Source organism: Terrapene carolina, unplaced genomic scaffold, assembly GCF_002925995.2.
Source record: "Terrapene carolina triunguis isolate 2854851 unplaced genomic scaffold, T_m_triunguis-2.0 Scaffold374, whole genome shotgun sequence".
In the NCBI taxonomy this organism is placed as follows: domain Eukaryota; kingdom Metazoa; phylum Chordata; order Testudines; family Emydidae; genus Terrapene; species Terrapene triunguis.
In genome coordinates, this window is record NW_020664725.1 from 5011256 (window position 1) to 5029038 (window position 17783).

The window sequence follows — 17783 nt, forward strand, 5'->3', positions numbered from 1 at the left end:
GCAAGTCAGACTCCTGCCTTTGCCAGGTGTTTGGTTTTTTGTTTTTTTTTTTTAATTCACCTCATTTCTCATTCATTCATCTATTTATGTTGCTCTTCAGTGGAGCTGGCTTAGTTCTATCTATGTTAGGATTTTATACTGCCACGCATCACTGTAGTACCCTGAGCGCCATGCAAAATCAATAAACCAAAAGCAATAGCCAGTGTTCCTAGTGGGCTTCATGGCCCTTCTCCAGTCTCAAAGTAAAAACTCTGCTTGCAGGAGGGGTTTGATTTTTAGCTTGTATTCATTTCCTCTTTCTTTATTGACTGTGGCTGGTTGGCCTTTATTGGGTAGAATGGGTGTCATTCTAATGATGGAAAGATTTTTTGAAGGTTTTGTGGCATTTCCTGAAGATGCTCAGACTCTAGTTTCACCTTACTACTTCTAGAGTTTTGTTCCCCTCGACCGAGGACGCTTTACCCCAGCTCTGACACCCTTTGTCCTGGGCTTAGTGATCTGCCTTGTCCCAGAGGAGCACAGCTTTGATGGGGGTTCATAGATCCAAACTAGGTCTTTCGTGGAGCTGGGGCTCAAACCATGAATTGCCTTGAAAATTAGGACACAAGCCTTAAACTGGCATCGGAAGCTGACTGGGAGCCAGTGAAGGGATTTGAACACAAACCTGATGAGCTCAAGGCAGCCCAAACCATAGAGAAGGTGGTTCGCTGCATTCTGTGCCAGCTGGAACCTGCGCATCAGCTTCACATTGAACTTCAGACACCAGGAACTACAATAAACTAGCCTGGAGGTGACGAATGCATGGATCACATCCTCGTCCAAAAAGAAGAGATAAGCAAGCTGGAATCCCAAAAGTTTCCAAATGATTATAGATCTGAAAAATAAATACCAGCAACTGTATTATCAGCTGTTTCTTCATTTTTCTACTCTAGTTTAAAAGATTCAACCATTCAATTGTTGGGGCTCATCCAAAAATAATTGTAGGTGGCTTAAGTATTAGGAATCACTTATGTCTGGGGTACTGGACAGTGAGCCGTGAGACCTGGGTTTTGCTCCTGCTTTTGCTGCTGACCTAGTGTATGAGCTTGGTTAAGTCTGAGTGGTGTGACTCGGTTTCCCCATCTACAAATCAGGAGTGTTGACATTGACCTTCCATTGTAAAATACTTCAAGGCCCGTTGATTAAAATCACTATAAATTAGCAAGCGCTGCAAATCAGAGGCAGTGTTGCTCAGTAGACCGCACAATGGACTGGAAGTCAAGTAACGTGGATTCTATTCCCTTTTCTGCCACCGACCTGCTATGTGACCTTGGGGAAAATCACTTGACCTTACTGTGCTTATGTTTTCCTTTCATCCACTTGTCTATTTAGATGATAAACTATTCAGGGCATTTATACGATGCCTAGCCCTCATCTTGACTGCGACCTCTAGGAGGTACTGTTATATACATAATTAATAATACAAAAGAACTAAATAGTATTAGTTATTATTTATTTCTAAGTGACAAGTCCCATGCCATGCTTGATGACTGGCCTTCATGAACAGAAAGACAATATTCTACCGTCTATAAATCATTCTGCAAATAATGAAGACAAAGGAAGGAAATCAGGATGGTTTTATGAATGATTCATGAATAGATAAAAGAGAGACTAGCTTCACAACAAATATTATTCAGGAAGAATAATCTGAGAAGCTCTGCTCTTCAGTTAAATACCTTAAACCCAAGAAACAGGCAAGGATTCCTGTTTGCTTCCTTCCCCCCCACCCCCACCCCTCTTTCCCCCTCCAACAGATCCATTCTGCATCTGGAGGATGTAGGAAATTTCAACTGCATAACTAATTATTTTTTTCTTAAATAATAATATAAAATACAAATAATTAATATTGTGAGGGAAATATTTTTTCAGCCACCTATCTTGGGAGACCAGTTGAAACAAGAAAAAAAAATTAAAATTTCCGCAGAATGGAAATCGTGAGTTTTGACCAGCTCTGCTTCTTGTTACTGTCATTTTATTATTTATTGCAGGTAGCACTTAGGAGCTGTAATTATGGACCAAGACTCCATTATGCTATGCAAATCCAGAACAAAAAGACAGTCTTTGCCCCCCAAATCTCCCCATTATAGGCCTGGTCTACACTACGACTTTAATTCGGATTTAGCTGCGTTAATCCGAATTAACCCTTCACCCGTCCACACTACAGAGCCAGTTAATTCGAATTAAAGGGCACTTTAAATCGATTTCTGTACTCCACCTCGACGAGCGGAGTAGTGCCTAAATCGATTTTGTTAATTCGAATTAGGGTTAGTGTGGCCGCACACCACCGAATTACTGTGGTTAAAGTAATGGGGTAGTGTGGCCGCACACCACCGAATTAATGTGGTTAAAAACTGAATTAATGTGCTTAGTGTGGCCGCGCACAATCGAATTTATACAACCTGTTTCCCAAATTCGAATTATCTAAATTCGGATTAATCCTGTAGTGTAGACATACCCATAGTATCCAAGAATCTTCCAGAAGTGACATTGAGCAACCAGTCCCAACATCTGTCCCATGAGGTTCATCCTTTCTCCCTTGCTCCCCCTAGGGGGAAATTGTGTGAGAATTTTTTTTAATATATCAGTGATAGTTACATTGTGCTCTGCTTGTACTAGGAAAACAAGGTCTCAGGAGTATACTTTGCAGTGGAAGGTGGGATTGTGCTTAGTTCCTAGAGGAGTTCACTTTAGTCGTGGACTGGCCCCCAATAAAGCTCTCTCTCCTGATCAGACAAACTTTACCCTTGTGGTGGACAATTCTATTTTGCCACAGGAGCTGTCAATCATCCTGGAGCTTTTGGATGATCTTTTAGGTATCCTGACCCTAGGCTGTTCATTAAGTGCCTTGAAGATTAGAACTCAGACCTTGAAAATAATGAGAATTGGTTTTCTTCTTAGGTGTAGAAAGGATGATGTCCTGTTAAAAGTGATGGTGTTTTCCTCTTAGGAAAAGAAACCAAAGAACTGAAGGGGTGTGTGTGGGGCGGGGGGTTACTTGGCTAGTACTAGGCTCCTTTTCACTTTCCATATTTCCCCCTTATTTTTAATTAACATGTTGGGGAATTTTAAAACCCAATAAATGGTTACTTCTAAAATCCAGAACGCAGGGCTTGCTTATTTCAGGTTTGATGTAACCTTTTATAGCACCAGCTCCATCCTTAAACAGTTAATCTTATAGTGACCTATTAAAATAAAATGAATTGTGTTATAATTCATCCTAAAGCAATCCCAGGGTTGGTGTATCAGGTAACTCCTGCCTTTGCAGCCCTCATGACGTTTTTAATCAAGTTCAGCTGTAATTGCTGGACTATACACATGCCTCTTTTAATACTCTTCCTACATTTGGGACTAGCGAGTCTGTTTTCTCTTAACGTAGCTAATAAATAGAAAACATGAAAAGAGCCCATTTTGCAGGACTCTGAGCTTTTCCACCGTTCCGTTCGGTCTAGCAACTGTCCAGCAGGGTTATCAGAATCAAACATTTGTCCGGTTTTTTGGTTTTTGTTTTGTTTTAATAACATTTATTTGTGAATTTTCAGTTGTTGCTTGTGTTGCTAGGACCTTGTTTTTAATACGTTGGACACAGTCAGCAACAACCTCCACCAAGGCAGTCTGAAAGAGAGAGGTGTGTGTGTGTGTGTGTGTGTGTATAAAATAGAGATGGAGATTTCATAGGCATCTTTAAGAGCTCGCTGCCTGTGATGAATGTTGAAATGTTGTTTACGTACAAGTCACCTACAGTTTGTGGATGAGAAGTTGAAATGACATGCCTGTGTTGAAGCTATTTGTGTAAACAAAACTTCTGTAACTTTCTCTGCTTAGGGGTGAATTTTCTTTTTTGTTTCTGAGGCTGCAGCTGTTTCCCATTTCCCAGCAATTTTCATCTGGACTAGTAAAGCTCCCAAGACGACTTCAACTAGCCACATGGGTATCTGGACTCACTGTGGGGTTTGATTACAGGGACTAACGAACAGCTCTCTATATTAGGGAATCTCTCCCCAATCCCCCAATTCCTTGGCAGCCTGACCCTTTGTTAGCTCTAGCCATTAAAATTATTTCACTGCTCCTTATTGGGTGTATGTTACACAGGTTCGAGTCTGCATTCGGATAGGGGTGAGGATTTGGACACATTTGCTGAAAAGAAAAACATGGGAAAGGAAAATCGAAGGTTCAGCTATATTTAGATAATTTCTTAGCCAAAAAAATAATAATCCTAGGAAGAGAAATATTAGCCCCGTGGGTTTTCTCTTCAGTGTGTGTGTTTTGTGTCAAACGTGTTGAAAACGCAGTAACAACATTTGTGTAAAAAAATGGCTTTGAAATGCGGTCTGAGTTAATCACTACTTTTCTTGTTTCTTTATTTATTAGTGTATGTGTGTGAGAGAGAAAGATGTCTGCACACACAATCATCAGGACATTGAATAACATCTTCATCTTAAATTCTGTTGCCCATGATTTTATAAATCCGTTTAACATAATTGAAATACCGATGCCTTTCTTTTTAAATCCGAGCATTGGAGCTTAAACCCAGAAAGAGGTTCTTTGCTCCTGAACAGTTTGGGAAGTCGCTTCTGTCACCTCTTTCATATTCCTCCCAGCAGAGTTATCTTTTGAGATCTTCCTCTTGAAACCCACGGCATTTACCTTGCATAGGAAACTGGCTCTTAATAACAAATCCAAAGAATTTCTATATTAAAAAGTGACTCTTGCTAGGTGCCCCGTCCCTTGATACAAGTCTGCGGGGTTGTTTTCCTTAGGAATGGTCAGGAATGCTAAACGCCTCGTCTGCCAGAGTAAATTGTACTCGGAGCTACGGGCATAGCTCCTCGGGCTGCCCTTTCACCCCTTCACTTTATATGTTCCTCTTATTAAGGAGAAAAATGTTTCAATATGTTGGAATTTGGGGTAAAGCTGGGAAAGGGCGAAACGGAGCCGAGTGGGGAAGGACATTTTCCAAATACTTTTGGTAACCCCGAGAAGGGTTACATTAAAAAGCGTGTCTGTCTCACTGAACTTCATATGTGTTCCTACCTCAGATCAGAGCAAATGATCTACTGGTGCAACTCCACTGATTTCATCCCATTACACCAGCAGATACATTTGGCTCTGTGGAGTTCAGAGAAGATATATGTTTTTCCTCCCGGTTGTTTGTTTGTTTGTTTGTTTTGCTGGTTGAGAGACTGTTTTTAGTAAATAGCTAAGAAAATCGTGGAGGTTTTGACTGGCAAAGAGAATCAAAGTGTTCACATTCTTGATCCTGTGCGTGGAACAGCTCTTTCAAGTCCCCTTTCCGTGTGTGTGTGTGAGAGAGAGAGAATTTGTTTTGTCATATTTTCAGACCCGTGTCAGTGGGAAATAGGTGACCTGCTTTGCAAGGTAGGCTCCATTTGTTTGTTTATTTATTTAAAACCAAGGCACGATTATTTAAAAACGGATATTTGAAACTTCCTTGGTTAAAAAGGGGGCTTAAGGTAGTCCTTGAGCTCCACTCAGCGTTCCTTTTTGGCTTGACTCCTCAGCAATATTTTCCTTTTAAAAACGAGGATTTTTTTTTTAAAGTTCCTTAAAGTTGCTGGCAGGACAAGGGAGAGTCTTTGGGGCGATCGGGGGGGGGGGGGGCTGTGACAGAGGCGAGGATGTCACATTAGGATGATTAACCAGAGGCAGCAGCTGAAATATTGATAAGGGGAAAACGGAAATCAAATTTAAAGTTGCGGCGGGGAGGGGGCTGGGGATAGGAGAGAGAAGAAGAAAAGCGCTGGCTCGAGTGGAGCGCATTACAGAAGCCCCCTGAGGATATGCAGACTGTCTGGATGTACTAGGGAAATTTAACTTCAGTGCTGCTTGGGATCCAGCAGGTTTAATCTCTCCTTTGCCACACTGCCGCAGCAGGGTTACAGTACAGACCTGGTGGGGATTTGATTTTTGGTCTCAACCTGGATCTTTACAAACTGCTCTTCCACGGGTTGAGGGGAAAGGGTATAAAAGGTGAGTCCTTTGGAAACAAACAAGAGCAGTTAACACAAAAGACCCTTTTAGACTGTGGGTGATGCTGGCAGGGTGAAGCTATTGGGGAATAATCCAGAGTTGCCTTTTAAGGTTGAATCTGAATATGCAGATGTGTTTATTGATTTGAAACATGCCTAATTATGCACGGGGAGCAAATGAGGGGGCTGATTCAGCGGGAGGGATAAAAGGGGGGGAGGGAAATTGAGTATGATGAATCCCTGACCCCAGCAAATTTAATGCCCAAGGAACATTACCTTGTCCCCTCAACTCATACGAGGGTTGGAGGATTTCCCCCCCCCCCCTCCTTGTTGCAAGTTCAGAAGCAAAAGAAACTGGAGCGTGTTAGGGAGGAAGGAGAGAAAAATAAATTGTGCTTATCAGAAACACATTGTCGATTCTATAATCAGTTGCCCTTCTCTGCCAGCTGGCCACGCAACAAATGCTTTAAAAATCAATAAAAAGGGGGGTCACGTGCAGACACAGGACAATTTATTTGCCAGGTTGGGAATTTTTTTTTTTTTAAATCAACAGATGTTTTCGAGCAGTTCAACCGCGAAGGCGGTGCGGGTATAGAGGTGTTCTCCTGGCATTGCAAACGCGGATCGGTGAATGAAACGCTGGATGCTGCGTGACTAGCTCATTACCGTGGGGTGCTAACTATGGGCTGGAGGTATATTTAGAGGGGCATTCAGTGGCGGATAGCATTGTAGCTAAACAGATCGCGGAGCAAAAACCCAGTTACGTTTCAGTTGGGTGGCATAATTTCTTGTATGCGTTCTGTACAGCGCAGTTGGGCGTTCTATCTGTCGTTGTGCGTGTAAACACACCTACAATAAACTACAAAGTTATAACCCTCCAGCCCTCAACAGCCCCACAAAGGGATTTATTAGCTATTTGTAGCAAAACTACTCTTGCATACTTTGAATGTTGCCATATAACCTTGATCTTGATGGTTTTTGAATCCAAAATCTGAAGAAAAATCTGCCTCTGATAAATTTTCCTCGGGAAAATCCGAGCGTCACAATGCGAGTGGGAAGTAAAGGGTTTTTTTTTTTTTTTTGCTTCTTTTAACGATGGATTTATTACAGTTGGTGGGCATTTTATAGCACTGCTCGGGGGGAATAAAGAGTTTCCTCTAATCCAGGGAAAGCGTGTATGGATGTGTGGAGAGAGAGTTTAATTTGATTGCAAATTTCATTTGATCACTGAAGTTTGTTGTTGTTCTCTTGAATGGAAACTCGACTTTCTCCAGCCATCACATTTCACGATCCTTCCATTCTTAATCTCTGAATTGTGCAGTCCTGACCTTAGAAAAACTGTTCGTGATGAGATCATTGTGTTACAAACCTGAGACTTCAGAGAGAGAGAGAGAGAGAGAGACATATTCTGCTTTGGTACAAGTTCTGAAGTACAGCTAAGTTTGACAATGTTACAGCACCATCCCAAATGGGAGAATTGCAATTGACAATCCTGTACAGTTTTGTTGCCATTTAGGATTATATTTTCGTTCGCTATTTTTAAAATTATCATTATTGTTTTGCAATAAAACTTTTGGCAAAACTATGATTTGTGGGAAAGGTTTCTTTACATTGGCGCGTTAATGACCCACAGTGGTTCTAATGAGTAAAGAAATACAACTGCATTTCATTCATGTAACCAAGAGAAACCCCTAGGTTCAAGTCAATAGGGTTAACTAGTCTCAACATGAAAACATGGGTATTTCTGCTAGCTTTTAATTGCTGATTAAGAAATTCACTTAATCAAACGTCAAACTCTCCCTCCCCCAAGTCAAAACTGGAGAGGGTTCTTTTCTGTAAAGCCTGCAGTTAAAAGGCAGATATTCAATCTTGGTTATTAGTTTACACTTCCTTGTTTTGGTAGAAGTTTTCCTATTTACCTTCTTTTAAAAAAAGAAACATTCAAATACTTGATCATAACATTTGACATGTTTATTACTGGTTTTAATTTTCAAAACAAAACTATTGTTTGTTTGCTGGTCTTCATTTTTACTTTTTTTCCCCCTTATTTTTAGGTCAATTTTAGGACCTTTTAAAATAGCTATTAAACATATAAGGATGTTTCAGACAGTACCAGACACTTCGTCTTACGTCAAGGTAAGACATGACAGCATCTTTAAACAGGTAATGTCAAAAATTACAATCCTCGAAAATTCAAGATCATTTATATCTGTTTAAGAGCCTGATCCAGCACTCATTGAAGTTAATGGAAAAACTGCCATTGACTTCAGTCGGAGTTGGTTTAATCCTAAATGATCACACTTACACTTAGATTCATCTTTTGAGCTCTGTATATCTATTAGTGACCAATAACATATTATGGTGGTCTCTTCCTTTATATTATAACCAATATTATCCTGAGGTGTCCTGAATTACAGTATAGATGCTAGATGTTAAGCAATGTGATAGTGATGATGTTCTAGCAATAGTTTACCATAATGGTTTCTTATATTGATTTCCAATTTTCTGCTTTCCTGGCTACTATCTAATCTTCAACCAAAACTAAATTTCATTTTAAAATGCCTTTACCTCTCTGCTGTGCAAACCACTGAACTCAATGTACAAAAAATGATTGCCTAGATATGTAAAGTGCTACATTTCGTCAAAATGAGTTTAAAGACAAAGCAAAATGGAATTAACTGAATAATAAGCGTCTCTTTCAATTGTTGAGGTAAATAGATTGCTGGACCAGATAGTGGTGTATAATATTGGAGCTTGCTACCCAGATTATTTAGCAGGTACATAGATTCACCTGGTAACACCAGACAATGGCTAATGCCACATATTACCAATTCTTGCCCTCCAAATATGTGTCTGATTGTTAAATCGGAGAAAGCAAAGTGTGGGACTTAGCTTGTATTGTGATGAGTTGTTATTGCCTCTATTTCTATTTCTACCAATCCCAAAGCAAATTCCAAGGAAAAGGTGGCAGATTCTTGTCCCTTTATAGTGCCATTGAGCACTATATTATATTTGACATCATATACTTTTTTTTTTCCACAACAGTTCCCAAGAATGTAAATAAACCAAGCCCAAGACATCTGGGTTACACGTTTAAGGCAAACCCTGCATGCCACAGCACTTAAGGAAAATCTAAAACACAAGACTCTTGTCTCCCAGACTCATGGAATACAAGAGGGTGTTAACTAGAGCTGGGTGAATTGTTTGTAATGAAAAATGGAATAGCTGAAGCCTACTGAATTAGGTTTGAGGCCTAAATTGTTAGTATTCATATGGAATGGAATTGGTCAACACAGAACTGCATCAAATTAGCTGTAATGGTGGGTAAGCTTTACTCAGGCAAAGCTCCCATTGACCTCAGAGGGTATTTTTCCTGGGGGAGAGCTTTCCAACCAGGCCTATGTTCCTAGTTTCAATTGAACAGAGATAAACAGTTCATAGGATGTTGAACTCACGCTGCAACATTTCATCATCATCTGCCATTTATTTTGGGGCAGGGACCCTGTCTCCTGGTATTTGTCTCTAAAGCATCGTGCGCACTGATGTCATTGGGGAAATAACTTGTTTTCATACATAAAAAACCAACAAGGTTTTGAGTAAAGTCTCTTAAGAGCCTGATCCAAAGCCAGCCGAAGTCAGTGGGAAGATTTCTGATTGCTTTGGATCAGGCAATTAGATGTCAATGTTGCAATCACATAAGCAGATGTTTAATTTTATTCACGAGTAGTTGCACTGTGGTCAATGGGGCTGCTCACGTGATTAAAGTTAAGAACACACTTAAGTGTTTGGAAGATCAGGGCCTTAATCATTAAATATAAAACAGATAGGGTGAAATCCTGGCCCTGCTGAAGTCAATGGTAAAACGCCCATTGACTTCAATGGGGCCAGGATGACACCCATAGAATAGGTGCCTTGTAGAAAACATTCACCTGCAGTGGAGGCACCATGGCCTAGTGGCTAGAACACTGGCCTAGGCTTTAGGCGACTTGGGTTCTGTCTCTGGCTCACTCACTGATCTCCTGGGTAGGCTTGAGCAAGTCACTTCACCTCTCTTTGCTTTGGTGTTCTCAGCTGTAAAATGGGCATAATGGTATGGGGCATTTTGAGATCTACTGATGAAAAGTGTCATATAACAGCCAGGTATTACTATTGGATAGTGATCTATTGTGTCCTGCTCCCCCAAACAGCCTTTTGAGCGCTGGTATGGGGGTATGAGGAGGTTCTGAGTTTTAATTCCTTCTTCTGGGAAGCCACTGGGCATTTTTTGCCTCTCGTTTAATCTTTCTGGAAAATGGAGACTATATTTATTTGCCTACCTCTCAGAAAAGGTTGGGAGACTTATTTTAATAAATGGGCCAAACCCCAATTGCCCATTGGTCGCTGGGGCTACTTGTGTGGAGGAGAAAAGTAGGACTGGATTTTTTATAAAGCTCCTTGACTAACAGTGTCATATCTATAAGCATTATGTCAAGACTTTATCCCTTAACTCATGAAGATAAATGTCTTGTCTTTAAATGTCTCCACTGGTATAAATGAGAAGGGGCTGCTGGCAGGGTGTTCTCTGAAAGGGTCCCATGGTAATGGAATTTGCTTTCCTCACCCAAATTATTTTAAATATGATGAGCTTTCCTGGGCAACATTGCAAAGTTCATCTTTTCCCTCAAGCATTTGAAATGGGGAAGGGGGAGTATTGTAAGGGTGGGGAATTGTTGGAGGGGGAAGGGCATCTGAGTTTTTAAATTGCCTGGTTCACTGATAGTGGGTTATATTGAATCATACTGCTGAATTTCGGATAGTTCTGTGATGTATTTTTAAGTTGCATCAACACCTAGAGCACATGGATGGGTGCCTTTTTTTCTGCATTTACATAAATCTAGTACATAATTATAACAATTTTAGATAGTTATTTATGTAATCTGAATACATGACTAATTATTTATATCTGAGCATGTGAACAAACCATCCTGATGTGCCTTCACATGACAAAGTAGTAGGCAAACATAATTATTATAAACTAATTATAGGTCCCTGTTGTTTTCTTCAACATAATGATATGAATGTGTATATGTCCCTTATGCCATTACTGTACTTGCTGAGCTGCAAGGGCTGAATAATCTGCAGAGTACATCAGTGTGCGCTAATCTCATCTAAACATAAGTACTTGACTTTAGAGAATGAAACGTGTAACGTAAATTGGAAAATTAAATTTAAAAAGAGAGCACAGGAATGAGAACTGAGTCTTAACTGTCTGGGTATGGAAAGTATTAAGGCTATAAGCAAAGCAATATGACCTCTGAATACTGATTTTCCCAGTTCTTACCATTGCACTCTGGCTTCGCTGAATCATAGTAGCATTTACTCCACTTCTGCACTGTCTGTGCTAGAGGCAGTGCACCGATGTTTTTTGATTGCCTATTCTGTCGTGCCTCTCCTCCTCCCTTTCAATAAGGATCCAAACCACAATTTCCCCTCTCTCTAAGGCAAGGCCTAAAGTTGGTCGGGTCATGCAGAATCACACAGGTGGCCAACAGACCCTGCAAAATTGGAGATAAGTGAGGTTGGGAGGAACAGTGACGGGGCCTTGTCGGAAGTTCCCACTCACAGGTGCTGCCTAGATGGGCCTGATGCAGGAATCACAGGGTGAAGTGCTATGTTAGGAGGTCAGACCAGATGATCACAATGGTCCCTTCTGGCATTATGAGGGAGTGGGGTGATAGGTACAGTTTTCTCCTTCTCACGCTTCAAATTCTGATGTTTCAGAATGGCAGAAGAAATGATGCATCTCCACTCTAGGTCCCCCTCCAATATTGTGTAGGGGTTGTATTCCCACATTTAAATGGTGAGCTCCACATTTTGGGGGTATTTTCTTGCTCTTTTCAGGGCACAGAGGAGAAATCCACATGCCCACGATTAATAAAAGTGCCTATTTCACATCTAGCACTTTTCCTCAGTAGATCTCAAAGCAGTTCACAATCTTTTAATGTATTTATCCTCACAATATCCATGGAAGGAAGGAAGCATTGTTATCCCCATTTTACAGATAGGAAACTGAGGCATGGAGAGACTAAGTGACTTGCCCAAGGTCACACAGGAAGTCTGTGGCAGAGCAGGGAACTGAACCCAGGTCTTCCACAGCCTAAGCCAGTGCTCTAACCATACCCATTTCAGCTTATTGTAAGCAAAACCCTTTGGTCTTCTGATATTTGAACTCCTGGACTTGGTAATACTTTTGTGTTTCAACTGGGCATAGCAAACTGCTCTGTCACCCACCACTAATAGTACCTGATGCAGTCACATAGCACAGTCAAATTTCAGACCAGTCCACATCTTGCTGCCCAAGAAGTAGCTTCCACAATCTATTTGAAAGCCTTTTGTTACAAAACAATCAAGTTCCATTCTCAAGCAATGATAGCTCTGGCGCTTCCTTGGCGAGCACTTTAAACCTTCTCCAGCTCTGGACTGTGCGGCCACACACTTCTGAAATTTGAACAAAGCCACCATGCATATTCCACTGTAGACATTTGCACACAAAAAGGGGCTCGGATTTTAAGTAAGCCAGAAAAGGGAATTCACTCCAGTCTGAATGAGATGGGGAGGAAAGAACCATAGTTTAAGTGCAGGAGTTTCTTGCTTTTTTAAAAAAAAAAATTAATGATTTTTATACAGCCATAATGTTTGTGGTGTTATACAAAGAAGCATATTCATAGAAGCAAAATAGTCTGGGTGGATGGAAACAATATTTGGTTTGTTCTTGGTTTCACCCTGCCTGGAGGGTTTACAAGAAACCCAAAGAGAGAATTTTGATGGCCAAAACACTGACATTTTAATTGGAGAGGAAAATATTAAGGCTATTGACAAACACTGACATTGACATGTTATCATTTCCTGCTCCACACTAGTAGCCAAAGACTATTGCTGGAACAGACTGCGAGACAAATAATCATTTAAAAACGTTTGGGAAAGGAAACTTTCTGGGGAAATCATGCCAAACTAACCTAGTGAGGAAAAATATTGTAGTTAGTGAATTCATTGTAAAAAAAAAAAAAACTGGGTGGCTTGACAGACAATAGAATGTTTCCTACAGGTGTTCAGTGAGAAGAATGCTGGAAATATAATTGTGTAGAGCCAGGAGAAATTGCAGCATCTTGCATCTTAAGACTTGATATAGAACCTTAGTAGCATGGAGAGGAGACATGCAAAGACTTCGTAGACTGAAGTATTTCAGTCCATGCAGCACTGTTCCCACTCAGTCCACTTTCTAGTACTTTATCCATTGCTGCATCGTTTGGGGGTTTTTTGGTTTTTTTTAAACTACTGGTTTCCAACAGAAGTTGTCAATTTCCACCAACTACACTCAGGAGGACTGGAGCAGGTATCCTCTAGGAAAGCTGCGAATTGCAAAAGATTTGTAGCCATGAATATGTTTGAACTTTGTTTAAAACATTCCAGTCGAGTGCATGAACATGGAAGCTGGAAAGGAACTCCTATGTCATCCACATACTTACTATTGATTAATACAAGAGCATACCAAATCTTTCTTTTTTTTTTTATGCTCATATCTTGAGGCAGCAACATGGCTAAGTGTTATACTCCAGCGGGGTCTTGATTAATGTGTTATGACAACTTAGTGCTGAAGGATTTAATTCTTGTTTGCACCTACCTTTTATTTTGGAACATTTAGACTTTAAAAATACTCCCCTCTCACCCCTACCCTATTCATGTGACTCTTGGCTTGTTCTTCAACCCGACAAAATGCAAACGTTGGGTGAAAAAGAATTTACATTGTTTCTTTCATGTTTTACCTTAAAGGTGTAATTTGAATTTAAACAGGGGAGGGGAGAAATATTGTTTATCCTGGAAGCGTAGTATACTGAGCCCCTTTTTAAAATAAAACAGGCTTTAGGGCACAGGGGACAAGCTTTTATATTCAAAGACTCTTGCTTTTCCAGACACCAGAATCCAAGTAACCAAGCCCCCCTCTGTAAGTCACCACCTCTTCTGACCTTCTAAAGACGGGGGGGGGGGGGAACCCACCCCTCTCTCTTTCTCTGAATATGCATTTTGTATTCTAGCCCCCTCTGCATCCTCCCAACCACTGTGTCAAAAAAAAAGTGGATGTTAAAGGGGGGGGGGAAATGCTTTAAATCTTTTCTTCAAATCTCCAAATATCTGAAGTCTGAGGAACAAATTCAAAGCAGGCACGGACGCCCGAAGAGAAGTTAGAGAGAAATATTCTGTTCCATTCAAGCGCATCAAGGGTCTAGCTGAAGTCTGTTTGGCTAAGGTCAGACGAGACTGAGTTCTCCAATAAAAATAAATCTCAAATTAATTATGGCCTCAAGCGAGGGGCCAGACTTTTGAGCTGGTGCGCTGCAGTCTGTGTTTTTGGCCTTCAGTATTTTTGTTTTTTTCGTGCTTAACTTTTCAATAATTGTGGGGTGGTTTGGTTGGCGGGGAGAGGAGGCAAGGGAAGGGGACTGGATTATTAGGACATGGATCTCAAATAAAACCATCCAGGACGGTTTAACCACCTTTCTGCACAATTGTGTGCTAGCTTCAAAGCTACCCTGTATCTTCTCCACACAACGTCCAAGACACTAGATTTTAGTTAAGGGTTTATTAGCATCACACAACTTTTTTTTTTTTAGGACTTGTGTTTCCAAATATTCGTTCCTATTCAGCAAGAGCTATGGGTCCTGGGACCCGATCCTGCACTCCACTGCTCTGTTACATGGGTGGAAATCTGGAGGGATTCCAAAGCAGTCAGATTTTACCCTTGTAGCTGAGAGCAGAATTTTGGCCCCTGGGTTCGAATGGGAGTCTTGCCTGGGGATCGGGCCCTAGGCTTGGCTTTCCTTCTTTGCTTTGTAAGAAAGTGGAGGTTAAAAACACTTCGCCTTTTAATTCTGCAGTGAAGTTAGTGCCACATCGCAACCCAACCCTAAAACTCCCATTGAAGTCGATGGGACCTTTTTCTCTAGGTAGGATTGCAGCAGGATCAAGCCCCAGTCCCCCCCCCCCTCCCCTCCCCCTCTTCTGCTGTTGCAGATCTAGGACTTATTTTTAAGAGGAACTTTTAAGAGGAACTGTGGGAAATGGGCCACTTTCTAGGTACAGAGTCAAAGGAGGCTGGCTGACCAGTTGCTAACCGATTTCTTTCATTTGCTACAAAATGACGACAGAGCTCAAAATCTTGCATTCTTAACCAGAACACAAGGTGATACTGTCTGATTACAACAGGCAACAAGATAGATTCATGCCAGTTAATACCCTACACGCTTTCAAACCCGCCGCTCAGGCCCAAATATGCTGCGATCCTTTCTTCACCTTTGAAGAAAAAGTAGATGTAAAAGAAATATACAAAGTTTGAAGTTGTGGCCAAAATATTTCTGCATAAATCAAAGACAAAAACACAAATACACATTTGCGGGTATCTCCCCATGCGAAAGACTGGCATTGGACTATAACGGGCCGTTAACTCCTTTGATGTTGGATATTTTAGGCTAAATATCACGGGCCAAATTCCAGCCTGGTGTATACCCCATTGATTTCAGTAGGGTTACACTCAGGGATGAGTATCCACCTCCTATGTGAGACCGAACTCTGTGTGATTCAATTAAAGGATAAAGGGGAAAAAATGCCAGGAGATTATGAGCAACATTTAACTCAATACTTTAGACTAGAATTTCGTTTCTTTCATAAGTGTATTGAGAGAGAGAGGAGAGAGAGCGAGAAAATCGTTTAACCTGTCTGAATGCAACCATTTGAAAACTGTTAAGGTAAAAACTATTGTAGGTGCCAAGATCAAATAATTTCCCAGTTGTCAGTAACTTGATTTAAAAAATCAGAATTATTTTCTCTCTATAATTATGCACCAAAAAGTCGAGCATCAGATTAAACGTTACACATATTTGCCAGAATTGTACACAAACATTTCACTTTGAAATAACTTTTGCCTTTCTCTGGGCATTCAAATATTAAACGTTAAGGATATCACATCCTTTATTATTATTATTTTATTCATTATTTGGGATTTCTTTCCCCTTGTACCGATTCTATCAAACTGTTAAATCCGAGTCGGTGCACATCAATTGGATGATCCAGAATCTGGCAAACCACGTTTCTGAATATCCCAGCCTTTTTCAAAAGTTTGAGATAACTTCAGGAGGTGGGGGTTAGAGAAAGTCAGGAAGCAAAACTTCTTTTGTTGCATTATTATGAGAAAATAATAGTGTGTTCAACTTGTCTGGTTTAATGTTTTACAGGTTCGCTTATTTTGTCTCTTGGGACTTTTCACCAAACTTTTTTTTTTAAGACCAAACAGAAGGGTAATGGGGGGTGGGGGAGTGGATGACAAAACAGTGTATATAAATTATAGATCCAATCTATCAGGCAGCCCTAGTATGCTTCAATTTGACTCATTTTCTTTAAGTCACTTCTAAGGAAATAGCTGTGGTATCATATTTCAGTTTTTTTGCAGTTAAATGCTGAGGTATTGAGAACCAAAACACATCTCTAAAGTGTGTGTGTGTGTGAGAGAGAGAGAGAGAGTGAGAGAGTGTACTGTCTATATTCTTACATTTGTGGAGAAATTGGGATCCAAAATGATTTTTAAAGTGTGCATGCGTTTATTTGCTATATCTTGTCACCTTGGAGATGGCGCTATCACCAGAACTCAGTGTTCGTAAATTTCCGATTGTTTTTAATATATTTTGTACATTTCAGATGATTTTTTTTCACTGCAGTTCTGAAGAATCATCCTCTCTCTCCAGCCTTTAGCCCATCAAAGAGAGGAGTCCATAGTTCAGTTTAAAGACCCAAACGCCTTTTCCTTGGTCTTTGGGTGACATAGACACTTTCTAGCGCCCTTTAGGGGGTATAAATCCTCTGTCTGACCGTACCCCCACCGTTCCTGTTTGGAGGTTGGTATTAATGTTGCCCAGAAAGGAAATAATTTGGGCTTTGGGAGGATGCGTTTCATTCTTCTCCTTAACCTCTTGCTTTTCTGGAGCTAGCGGCTCCCATGTGGTGATACTGAAGGGGAAGTGGAGGAAAGAGGTTTTGGTGTTTAATTTGAGGGCGGGGGGGGGGAAGAATGAAATGGGGAATGAGGGAAGCAAAGGGTTAACCGTGATTTCTTTTAATTGAACTCCAGTTCTTGTGGCCCTAGGCACAGGGGGACCTGACCTCGCTAGCTGTATCCAGATGTGCTGCTCTCAGGGGACACCACTGCAGACCCCTGGATTGTAAAGCAGACAGGAGGGGGGGGTAGGAGGGGAGAGGGAAGGCGGTCGGTCGGTCCCCTCTCCTGCCGACCCCCCCCCCTCTTCCCCTCCTGGCTGGAGACGGCCACAGTCGCTAGCAAACAGCAACCCAAAGAGCTCCAGGTCTGATCACGTTCAGTCCCCCTGTCTCTGCCTCTGCACTGAAAATTGTAGCTGAATTGATGAGGCTAATTTCGCGGGGGGTTAGAGGGAGGGGCAAGAGGGGTCTGCTGGGCTGCCAGCTTTGCACTTGGAGAAATAAAGTATGAATAAGGCGCCTCTGCTGCAGCTGACTAGAAACACGAGGGTCATTTTGTTATTTTGGGGGGTGCACATTAATGTGGACAGAGGTGTGACTTTCCCCCCCCTGTGGTTGGATTAAAAATCAGGGGGGAAGCAAAAGACTGGACGCAACTGCACTGGATAAGGTAACCAACTCCATAAAGGGAAAATTATGTTGAAAGGACTCACAGGAGTGTCCTACCTTGAAATG

At 41.2% G+C, this 17783-nt stretch overlaps 1 protein-coding gene across 5 annotated transcripts in view; it reads left to right on the top strand.

The window, feature by feature from the left end:
• The first annotated feature begins 5371 nt into the window (after window positions 1-5371).
• The window catches only part of FLI1 (Fli-1 proto-oncogene, ETS transcription factor), a 114766-nt gene continuing 102354 nt past the window's right edge, over window positions 5372-17783 (top strand). For 2 of the 5 annotated variants that reach the window (XM_024209623.2, XM_024209627.2), the window contains exons 1-2: window positions 5843-6027; window positions 8081-8189. In XM_024209623.2, the coding sequence (XP_024065391.1) occupies window positions 8124-8189 (66 nt within the window). In that variant the 5' untranslated portion in view covers window positions 5843-6027; window positions 8081-8123. Of the gene's footprint in view, window positions 5416-5842; window positions 6028-8080; window positions 8190-17654; window positions 17719-17783 lie in introns of those variants that run through there. The other 3 variants (XM_024209624.3, XM_024209625.2, XM_024209628.2) reach the window with 3 other exon arrangements.